Source organism: Dendropsophus ebraccatus, chromosome 8 (genome assembly GCF_027789765.1).
Source record: "Dendropsophus ebraccatus isolate aDenEbr1 chromosome 8, aDenEbr1.pat, whole genome shotgun sequence".
In the NCBI taxonomy this organism is placed as follows: Eukaryota; Metazoa; Chordata; class Amphibia; order Anura; family Hylidae; genus Dendropsophus; species Dendropsophus ebraccatus.
The window spans coordinates 39025021-39037508 of NC_091461.1; the positions used below are offsets into that span (position 1 = coordinate 39025021).

Genomic DNA, 12488 nt, shown 5'->3' on the forward strand with positions numbered 1-12488 from the left:
AGTCGGCACTGCATACTAAGTGGTGACTGGTAAGGGAGAGCCATCACTATAGCGTAGGAATATAGTTAACCTCTGTGTGCTGGACTGCAAAACTGCAAAAGATTGAAGCAAGAAGAAAAATGATTGAGCCACTCACCACTTCATGGGAATTATATTAGAAATTGTACTGTATGTCAATGTGTGCTGTGAGGACGAAGCAGCTGTTGCTGCGATGCACCTGTGACTGTTCTCCCCTCCTTGATATGTATTGTTGGGTGTCCAATAAAGCATAAAAGTTCTAGCCAAGTGGTGAGTACCACAAACATTTTTCTTCTTGCTTCAATTTTTGCCTAATTAATGTATGTTAAGTGGGACATGTCAAAAGTTCTGATAGCGTGGAGTCTATGGGACCATATTATGTCCTATGTAGCACAAACAAGAAAACAGTAAAGTATCACAAAAAAGAACACACCTAGTGAATGAGATAAAATAGCTTTATCGTTTTCGGCTAAAGAATTAAAAACATTAAAACAAACAAAAATAAATCAAAGCTGGACTACACTGTTGCATAGCAATATAAGCTAATACAGCTACCGGTAAACCCAATAATAGAACACATAGCCCACAATGGGCTTGCAAAACATTATAACAATATGACCTGTATGTCCATCCGGGTCCTAGTACAACAGTGGGTAATAAGTCCTTTCACACACTGTTGTATCGGGACCCGGGCTGACATACAGGTCACATTTATTAGCATCAGTAGCACCCTAGCTTTCCTATTAAAAGGGTTGGCCACTTTATAGTAAAATCGCTCCCTGTGTACCTCATAAATGTAAAATCATAAACCCCCTCCTTCAGGCTGTGCTGTCCTGCTCTGTAGCATCTGTCCATAAGATGGGTGACATGGAGGACCATGTGACCATACCCCGCCCCCAGTGTCCTCCATAGGCATATACAGGCTCAGTGGGGGACACTGGGGGGGGTCGAGCATGGTCACATGCTCCTCCATGTCAGCCATCTTATGGACAGAAACACCACAGAGCAGGACAGCATAGCCTGAAAGAGGGGAGTCTGATTTTAGATCTATGAGGTACACAGGCAGGGCCGCCGATAGGGCAGTACAAGTGGTACTGCCGTATGGGGCCCGGACCCTAAGAGACACGGTAGGGGGCCCGGCGGGCCCGCCGGCCGCCGCCCCCCGACCGCTACGCTAGGGGGGCCCGCACGGCCCCCCTTGCCAACTGTTTTTGAGCATCCCGAAAAGCTGCGGCCACGCAGCTTCTCGGGATGCACTGATCGCTTTAATGTTCCGCCCGCACAGCGGGCGGAACATCAAAGCGATCAGAATACAGGAGAAGGACCTATCAGCGTCCTCCTCCTGTATTCTCTCCCATAGGCTGCCGGCACTTCATACCAGCAGCCTATGGGAGGCCGGGCCGTGGTCATGTGCCCCTCCGGCAGGCGTGATGATGTGACGTCATCACGTCTGCCGGAAGTCCCGTCCCTGCGGCTCGCAAGATGGAGCCAGAAGAGGAGGAGGAAGAGAGCTGCTGCCTGCACAGCGCGGATTAGGTGAGTAGGATGTTTGTTTTTTTTAGGGGCACCTCTGGGGGCATTATTGGTCTACGGGGGCACCTCTGGGGGCATTATTGGTCTACGGGGGCACCTCTGGGGGCATTATTAGTATATGGGGGCACCTCTGGGGACATTATTAGTATATGGGGGCACCTCTGGGGGCAGTATTAGTATATGGGGGCACCTCTGGGGGCATTATTAGTGTATGGGGGCACCTCTGGGGGCATTATTAGTATATGGGGGCACCTCTGGGGGCATTATTAGTATATGGGGGCACCTCTGGGGGCAGTATTAGTATATGGGGGCACCTCTGGGGGCATTATTAGTGTATGGGGGCACCTCTGGGGACATTATTAGTATATGGGGGCACCTCTGGGGGCATTATTGGTCTACGGGGGCACCTCTGGGGGCATTATTGGTGTATGGGGGCACCTCTGGGGGCATTATTAGTGTATGGGGGCACCTCTGGGGGCATTATTGGTCTACGGGGGCACCTCTGGGGGCATTATTAGTGTATGGGGGCACCTCTGGGGACATTATTAGTATATGGGGGCACCTCTGGGGGCATTATTAGTATATGGGGGCACCTCTGGGGGCATTATTGGTGTATGGGGGCACCTCTGGGGGCATTATTGGTGTATGGGGGCACCTCTGGGGGCATTATTAGTGTATGGGGGCACCTCTGGGGGCATTATTAGTGTATGGGGGCACCTCTGGGGGCATTATTAGTATATGGGGGCACCTCTGGGGGCATTATTAGTATATGGGGGCACCTCTGGGGGCATTATTAGTGTATGGGCGCACCTCTGGGGGCATTATTAGTGTATGGGCGCACCTCTGGGGGCATTATTAGCTCATGGGGGAACCTCTGGGGGCATTATTAGTATATGGGGGGCACCTCTGGGGGCATTATTAGTTCATGGGGGCACCTCTGGGGGCACTATTAGTTCATGAGGGCACCTTTGGGGGCATTATTAGTATATGGGGGCACCTTTGGGGGCATTATTAGTATATGGGGGCACCTCTGGGGGCATTATTAGTATATGGGGGCACCTCTGGGGGCATTATTAGTATATGGGGGCACCTCTGGGGGCATTATTAGTATATGGGGCCACCTCTGGGGGCATTATTAGTATATGTGGGCACCTCTGGGGGCATTATTAGCTCATGGGGGAACCTCTGGGGGCATTATTAGTATATGGGGGCACCTCTGGGGGCATTATTAACTCATGGGGGCATCTCTGGGGGCATTATTAGTGCATGGGGGTACCTCTGGGGGCATTATTAGTTCATGAGGGCCACCTCTAGGGGCATTATTAGCTCATGGGGGCACAGCTGGGAATCCTACATACAGGGGGCACAGCAGGGGATCCTACATACAGGGGACATCCCACACAGCGCAGTTATTATGGGAGCCTACAGGGGGGAGAAAGGAAAGGAAGTTGCTAGAAATGTGCGGAGCCTAAATTGTTTGTCTCGCAGGTTCTAAGGGGATGAAACGTATCTGGAAGGAATCATCATGGAGGTCTGGGCCGGATGGAGAGGAAAAGGGAAAGTGACGCCTCAGATCAAAGAAGACGTCACCTGTGAGTCCCTGTATGACACTTTTCTTATTTTGTAGAACATCATTTAGTAGGGGCGCCCCGAGGTGACAGCTACTACATTATCTGTACTCAGAGATATCACTGTGTTATCTGTTGTGTTACATAGGACTGCAGGTGACTACTACATTATCTGTACTCAGAGATATCACTGTGTTATCTGTAGTGTTACATAGGACTGCAGGTGACAGCTACTACATTATCTGTACTCAAGAGATATCACTGTGTTATCTGTGGTGTTACATAGGACTGCAGGTGACTACTACATTATCTGTACTCAGAGATATCACTGTGTTATCTGTGGTGTTACATAGGACTGCAGGTGACATCTACATTATCTGTACTCAGAGGGATATCACTGTGTTATCTGTGCTGTTACATAGGACTGCAGGTGACATCTACTACATGATCTATACTCAGAGGTATCACTGTGTTATCTGTGCTGTTACATAGGACTGCAGGTGAAATCTACTACATTATCTGTACTCAGAGATACCACTGTGTTATGTGGTGTTACATAGGACTGCAGGTGATATCAGGTGATTTCTCCAGGTTGCAGAAGTTCAAACTTCATCGTGCCCTGGTGTGCTGGTGTCTGTATGTGTGTATACATGTGTGCTGGTGTCTGTGTGTGAGATCAATTCTAGAGAACTGGCTCATATACCCCATTTTCCCCAGTGGCTTAAAATGTAACCTCTGTTATACAGTTATAGAATTGTAGAAATTAAATGTGAACAAGGTGCAATTCAAATAGACACTTACTTGTATAGCTGCCTCTTGTGCTCTGTATGCAGTGCATTATATTCACCCTTGCAACGTACAATTTATAGCGCGTCTACAAGCCCAGCGGGGCTCATTATGATGGAGACTAAAACTTATACAAGAGTGGAGTAGGGGTTCCCCTGTATTCAGAATGCTGTTGAGTGCTCGGCAATGCCCCGTCTGGGATTATTGAATTTCGAGGGTCTATGCAGAGCAGGATAAAGGCACCTCTGCTGCACAAACAGGATCTCCTAGAAAGCGTTCTCACCGCCATGTATTCGCTATCACTGGCTTGGGTGAGCTAAACTAGTCTGCCTGGGGGGGGGGATGATTTGTATATGCTCACTAACATGGAACAGCCTCATTATATTAGCCTTATCAACATATTCTATGTTAGTGAGCATACCGGGGGGGATATTGGTGAACATATACAAATCAAACAGCCCCCCAGACCCTCGAAATTCAATAACCCCAAACGGGGCATTGCCTAGTACTCAACAGCATTCTGAATACAGGGGAACCCCTACCTCACTCTTGTATAAGTTTTAGTCTCCATCATAATGAGCCCCGCTGGGCTTGTAGACACGCTATAAATTGTACGTTGCAGGGGTGAGTATAATGCACTGCATACAGAGCACAAGAGACAGCTATACAAGTAAGTGTCTATTTGAATTGCACCTTGTTCACATTTAATTTCTACAATTTTATAACTGTATAACAGAGGTTACATTTTAAGCCACTTGGGAAAATGGGGAATATGAGCCAGTTCTCTAGAATTGATCTGAACCAAATTATACCTCCCAGCAAGGCGTGGGGCAAACACACAATTTTTTTTTTTTTTTTTATTAATGTGGGGGGCCCAGACACTTTGGTTGTATGGGGCCCCGAAATTCCTGATGGCGGCCCTGTACACAGGGAGCTGCTGTCAGTAAGTGCAGTGAGTACAGGTACTAATACTGAACACTGCACAATTTTACTATAAAAGTGGCCAACCCCTTTAATTTGCTGATATTTGTGGTGCCCTCCCAGTAGTAATTATCACATCTTATGTCCTACACACAGATGTCAAGTGCTAAGTCAAATGCTTCAGCCACTTGTTCTAGTAACATGTCGTTTAACACGTCTCCATGACCTATGTGATTGGAACACTTTAATTAGAAGTAGGGAACATAGAGAGGAAGTATAATTAAGGTATGTTCACACTGAGCAAATACGTCGAAATTCCACGGTGGATCTCTCAGTGTCCCGCTGTGAGTGAATGAGCAGGCATGCGCTCCTCCACTGCCGCAGCTCTCTGCTCAAAGAGGTGACATGTCACTTCTTTAAGCGGAGAGCGACGGCTGCAGAGAAGCGCGCACTCTCCTATAGACGGGCTATGGGACACTGAGAAAGACAGAATTCCACCTGTTTTACTCAGTGTGAACAAACCCTTACAGTTTAGACTACAAAGGCTTTGTTTGTAGTCTGTTACCAAGGAAACAGGCAAGTCTGCATTGCTGCTTTAAACACAAAACATGAGATTTCAGATTACAGGCACAATTGCTTCATATAAGATATGTACTGGAACAATAAAGAAAGTGGACACAAGGTTATAAGATACTATGCCAGAGAATCCACTTACATTAGAAATATATATAGCATCTCCTTAAAGCTGTAACCTGCTTATAGATTTATCAAACAGCAATAATTCCACATCTCCCTAAGGAGAAAAGGAAGCTACATCATTAGCATGGTGGCAGAGGGTTGCAGGAAATGATCTCTGCTCCTTGCATCACAACATCATCATCATGGCTCCTTTCTGCCCGAGTCATCTACATAAAGATGGCAATAATCATTAACAGCAACAATTCATTCTCCGTAAACACAAAATGCTGTTACAAGCAAGTGCCGCCGCTCCATTGCCCATTAGCCAGTCAATAGCGTCTGATGGATGAGACTGATAGCAGCCCATGTATTATGAGCACATCAGCTGGCCGGCCGGGAGAAACAATGCCAGGATTTCTCCGGGTGAATGGTTCTCAAAACACCTCAAGTTTAATAAACATGGCATTACCGTTATATGTCACCGTGATCCTGGGAGTTGCATCCAAGTCTGCAGTCGACCTTTTTGACAGATATCCAATAGTTATTGCACAAAATACCACAAGGTAACAAGCCACGCGTTTCTTCATCTTCTCTTACAAAATCCCTGTATTCAATGTTCAATGCTGGAATGATGTGAGCAGTTACCGCCAAGTGCCTGTAATTTCATCCTGCAAAAAAAGGACATCTGTATGAGAATCTGGGTTACTCTGCCATAACCAATTCTGTTGGAAAATATTTAAAAAAAAAGTGAAAAAAAAAACAATCCTTAAAAACTGAGAAAAATATCTATATTGTAATATTAAGCTTCCCAAAACAGGTTGTGGTTAGAAAAATGCAGGTTTCATTTAAAGGGGTTATTCAGCGCTACAAAAACATGGCCAGTTTCTTCTATAAACAGCCCCAGGCTGCATTCACACGTTCCGTGAATTTGTCCGTGATTACGGATCTGTGATCATGAATAATTTTATAGCCTGTTGCTTTCTATTGTGCTACTCACAAGTTCTGTTTTTTTACACGGATCCGCAATCCGTTCCGTGAAAAAAATAGGACGTGTTATAACTGGGACGAGATCACAGCACAGATTCCCCCATAGAAGTCTATGAGACCCGTTGATTGCACGGATCTGACATCTACACAGTCCGTGAAAAACACGGATGTAATGTATCAGTGTAATTTAAAAAACTTTTAACAGATCCTTGAAAAACACGGATGATGAAGGTAGATAGCAGACGTCATCCACGATCCTTGAAAATCACTCGCGAATGCAGCCCCACTCTTGTCCTCAGGTTGGGTGTAGGTTTTGAAACTCGGTTCCATTAAAGTCGATGGAGCCTAATTGCAAACCACACCTGACATGGAGACAAGAGTGGTGCTGTCTTTAGAAGAAAGTGGCCATGTTTTTGTAGCGCTGGATAACCCCTTTAAGATATTATATCAGGTTTATCTTTTATGTGAGGCAAATATACCTTCTTTTCTGTGTTCCTATGAAAACCATGCAGTGTGATGGTGCAAGCCCTTACCAAACACCCCTGCCATGGGCTTACTTCCATTAAGAACAAAAGGATCGGGCAGTAAAAATTACTGTGCCCAATCCCTAATGATGTTGATAGGCATTCTGGCCAACCCTATATGCAAGGGTAGCCAAATTTGTTCTCAAGTGTATGAACATATCTTTACTCCCAGTATTTCATTCTTTCGTGATAGCATAAGAACCACCACTGGTTTCTCAGCTCAGTGCCTATACCTATAAATAACCATAATTATGTGCAATGACAAATACAAAATCTCTGTAAATTAACTCAACGCACATATAAAACATTACCCTGTGACTTCATTGATTCGGCGATTCAGCGGCAGAGACACAAATTGCCTCGCTCATCTGCATTCTAGAAGTATTCCCTACAAGTCATAATCAACCGCTCAGTTATCTTTTCTAGGAAAATGTCAACCATCATTTTAATGGAGATATATCAAGTTTTAGATTTTTCTGCTATAAATGAATACACAGACTTTGTTGAGTGCAACCATCTGCTTAGGACTGCCACTGCGCTACTTGTAATATGACGGGAAACAAATCTTATGTTTGAAATGGGAAGAGATTATTTACTTATACGCACACACATCGTGACCATATAAAAGGGGATGTCAGGTTTGGAGGACTCGTTCTCCATTGTGGATTATGGGTGATATTTATTTCTGTACACTGCGAAGAGGAGGATATGATCGCATGAACACCAACTTAAATGGGAATTGTTGTTTCAAACGACTTGCCTCCACATTATAGCCAATGTCATGCCTAATACTTCACTTACTAAAAATGACTCCTTAGTCCTAAAAAAAAAACCTTCTCTGCAATCTGCTGTCCACTGCCTTTTGACAGGGAAAATCTGTCTGTAGTGACAGTCAGATTATTATAGGAAGTGTGCGAGGGGGGGGGTGGCATGTGATATGTGCAGGTACAGAGACAGAGTCTGAGAAAGGTTAAATATGCACTGCCATGAAAAATAACACATTTGGCCTGTGTGTTCTGTGCAGCTGTCTGTCGCGTGTTCACTCACAGCTCTGTGTCATTTTCTGACCTGGTCGGACCCATAGGCTTACATGTATGGCCTGGGTCAGATAACACAGAGCCAGGATATGTCTGAACACTCCGACCATGAGCATATCACTCATGACAGGCATTCTTTAAGCTCTATATCTGCAAGCTGAGCCAGTCTGCTGAGGGTGATTTACACTGTTCTCAAAGGTAAATCAAGGCTTCTCTGTCATCTCTCACCTCCCATAAAGCTCTGGGTAGCTGTCTTTTTTGTAAATATCAGTGTACCTACCTATAACCACAGTACTGCAGTGTAATCTCTCCCCTCCCTTTTCCTTTAGGGCCCCATTACAGCAACAGATTATCTGAAAGATATTTTTTTAAGCCAAAGCCAGGAAAGGACTATAAACAGAGAACAGGTACTTTAGGACTTTAAGACTGAGATTTCTCCTCTTTTCAAATCCATTTCTGGCTTTGGCATAAAAACATCTGTGAAATAATCTGTTGGTGTAATAGGGCCCTTTGGTTTCTCAATAGCAGCAGTAGCAACTCCTTGCTGTGACCCTACTGTTGCCATTTTATTTCATTCCTGTTCACACAGCCCCTAACGAATCCAATGCCCCTTCCCCCTCCTCATAGCTCCAAATCAGCTGCTGGACCTTTAGGACCACTACTATGTCTGAATGTAGACCCACCAGATCCCTTGGTATTCTAGTGGTCCTGTTAGTCACTGGATATAAGGGGCCTTGAAAGATCCAATAAGCTACACAATAATACCGGTATGCAGCTTATGTGCCACACCTTGAGACATTTTCCAGGATATATCAATGTGAATAGCATATGATAATTAGGGTTATGATGAAGACTTACACTGACAGCTATCGGAGCTCAGTTCTTTCCCAATGCAAGCCTATAGAGAGGAATACTGTTCAATTCTGGTTGCTGGGAAATCTCTCCTGCTCATACTTGTGGCTGTATAAATGGTTATTTTGCTTCCTTTTAATAAGTCTTATTCATCTGTTGTAATAAAGCTGGCAGAATAATGAATACACATCACTATACCAACTCATAACAGCTCTTGTTTGCCCAGGCAGGTAACTTTCTGTAAAGCAGTATGTATTTAGTATACCGCTGATGAAAACAAAGCTCTCCAGCGTATCATTACCATATTACTTATTAATACAGCACACATGTATTATTTCACTATGAGCCGTTACTGAATGCCACAATATGCCTCAATGGACTGGGCTTTCAACGTTGCTGCAATTGTACGGTTATAAATGACTCTTTTTTACGTTATTTAGCATAGGTATAAAAGCTGGCCCAGGAAAGTCTCAGTATTCCACAGAGTCTCCTATTCCATGATAGCAGCTGTCATTCTGGAAGCGATCATACCTAGATAATCAATACAACCTGTCAATTAACTATCGCTACACGTCCTAGTTGAGGCCTACATTATGGAAACATTACATATAGGCAACTAAAAGTGGTGAAAACATGAACCAGTAGAAGTGCTTGAGGAATAAATATTTTATGAAGTCGTCTACAAATTCCAGGATGAATACATTGAAGTGACAGAAAAGACAATTTAAGTGAGATGCTGCCTGAACCATGTAGTCCCCGGCAGCCTCTCCAAGCCTCACTGGTCTTGGCTGATAGATCTCTCGGTTTGGACATAAAAGCCCTTTTACACGGTCAACAGACTCCCAATAATGAAAGCCGATCCGGGTGACCAGTGCGCCTTTATTGGGCCTTCACAATGCTTAACAGAACCCATTACGCTTAATTTTATCATTGTCAGCCGCATATCACCTGTTTATAAAGGACAAAGGGTGGCCAATAACCATAAATAAAATGGCTGCATAAAAGATGAGCAGATGAAGAAGGGTTTGCTCATTTTGGCGGCTGCTCGTTGGTCCTTTACATTGACCAGATTATCAGGAACCAGGCATTCCTGGGAACACTCATTCAGCCAATGATCAGGTCTAGTTTGTACAGGCAGCTAGCTTGAAGGGGAACTATCAGCAGGTTAGACTAAACTAACCTTCTGATAGCTCCCTATTTCACAGGAGAAGCCGAAGATGAAGCTAAGTCTCTTGCCTTACCCCGCCCCCAGAGCGCCGATCCAGCCCGCTCCACTGGTAATAATTACAAGGGCGGGCCAGCTGGGGGTGGATCGGTGCTCTGGGGGTGGGGCAGTGATTTAAATGGCCTTACTGGACGCAGGATTACATTTAAACTGCACAAGAATGGCGCCAAGGATGAAAGTAAGAGACATAACTTCATCCCTTGTTGGGAATAGGGCAATAGGGAGCTATCAGCAGGTTAGATTTGCTAACCTGCTGATAGTTCCCCTTTAAACAGGCAATGTAGCTTCAACAAACTTTGCATAGATCAATAGTTCAAGCAACTATAAACAAAAACAACTTTTTGTATGTTGTAAAATATTATCTTATCATTAAGCATCTTCCCCTCCCCCTGCTAAATTGTCTTTAAAGGGGTTATCCAGCGCTATAAAAACATGGCCACTTTCCCCCTACTGTTATCTCCAGATTGGGTGGGGTTTTGAAATTCAGTTCAATTGAAGTAAATGGAGCTTAATTGCAAACTGCACCTGAACTGGAGACAGTAGGGGGAAAAGTGGCCATGTTTTTGTAGCACTGGATAACCCCTTTAAGGCTGCATTTACACATCCGATGTGATATGCCGTACAGTTATGTTCTATGGTGCTGCATTTTCGCAGTGAATTGAAAATATGCTGCGAGAATGTAGCCACACCACACTTAACTAGTCATCTGCCGGGCCTGCTCGAGCTCCTACCTGCTTCTCTGGCTCCTGGGTCCCTGACGTCCTACTCAGCCAATCAGTGTGTTGTGGCGGGACAGCGCACTGATTGGCTGAGCGAGATATCAGTGACCAGGGAGCCAGAGAAGCAGGTAATGTATGAGCTTGTTCAAAGGCCGGCATTAGTTAAGAGGGCAGTGGATTGAAAATCTGCTATGAGAATGCAGTGCCATAGAGTATAACTGTACAGTGTATTGCAGCGGATTTCACTGCGAAACTGAAAAATACTAGCCCAGGGATCAAGTTACATGCAAGGCAACTCTATGCAAGGGGAAATAGGGAGGAAGGAGGTGGAAGGAAGAGAGACAGGTCTGTAAGTAAGGGGCTTTTATTGATTTATTATTTATTTATCAGCAACAGGCGTGTGGAAGTGTCAGCAATCAGCCAGCGAGTGGAAAAACGCCCACTCCTAAGCTGACTGTATCTTCTGTATGGAGGTAAAATTATCGGCCGCACATCTCTAACATTATTAACAATAAATGTCAATGGCCGCACAAACGATACAGCAATTGTTTGTGCAGCCCAGCGACTTGATTGATTGTGCCATATAAAGGCCATGCAAGCAAGCAATGATCTCGCTGATCGATGCTCATCTGCGTAAGCACCGATCAAGGAGATGAGCACCGATCAGCGGTGCTCATCTGCGTGAGTACACAGCCCTAAGCGATCTAACCCCAGGGCTTTATACAGAGTTTAGACTGCCTACTGCAACTTTATCATGGCTTCCATGCTGCTGCTGCTTTTACGACTGCACCATTGACTAGTGCAGGTGTTTGGTTCTGCCCCCAAGCTCAGGGAGAACTGGAAATTACAGATTTAGCACGCAGAGTAGACATATACAGAATAATGCCATATAGAATATATACAATTTGAAGTTATAGTGCCAATTCTCTGGTAATAACAACTCTGCTTCATAGACCATTCTGTATACCTAAAACGTGTCGCTGTATCCATAGCTGCGGACTTCCTGGATCCTGGCCACCAATGCCGCAGTCTCTAACCAGTCCTGGACTCAAACCCTGTATGATGCAATCTGAAGAAGATAGCATGTATACCTCTACATGGTCACTGACATATCAATTATATTAACTCCCTATTAGTGTAAAGAAATTGCACAATAATACCCTGTGCAGTGAATTATTAGACTTTGTGAATCGGAACACGTTTTTCTGGCCTTCAGGACAAGATCCTTCCTGGGAACATCCCTGTAATGTAATTCTCAGATTAGTGTAACACGTACATTGCAGCTTTTCTCACATGACTCACACCGTGTTAGCGTGTTTTGCAGAAGTTTACACAGCGTGAAGGGAGAGACATCAACTAATTGTAACAGGGGTGTCAGACGGCGCTCTCCGCATAGCAAACATATGGGAAGATAGGGGAAATCCCATAAGGACACGCTCGCTTGGTTTAACTGGATTGTCCAGTTTCATAACATTTCACATTGTAAGTGACCCAGAGAGAGACTAAGCTTAGAAAGTCTCTCTATTAGAAGCCCCAGTGATCAGCTGATATCTGTAATGGAATATACAAGCCTGACAGGGTGCTCTGAAATCATCAGTCATTGCAGTAGACACCAGCATGGCTTTCAGGCGAGCATACAG

The 12488-nt window shown here is 44.8% G+C and overlaps 1 protein-coding gene across 2 annotated transcripts in view; it reads right to left on the reverse strand.

Moving 5' to 3' along the window:
• The window catches only part of SEMA4G (semaphorin 4G), a 176555-nt gene that overhangs the window by 124799 nt on the left and 39268 nt on the right, over positions 1–12488 (reverse strand). For both annotated transcript variants that reach the window (XM_069980193.1, XM_069980195.1), the window contains exon 2: positions 5974–6172. In XM_069980193.1, coding sequence (XP_069836294.1) covers positions 5974–6091 — 118 coding nt within the window. In that variant the 5' untranslated portion in view covers positions 6092–6172. The remainder of the gene's footprint in view (positions 1–5973; positions 6173–12488) is intronic.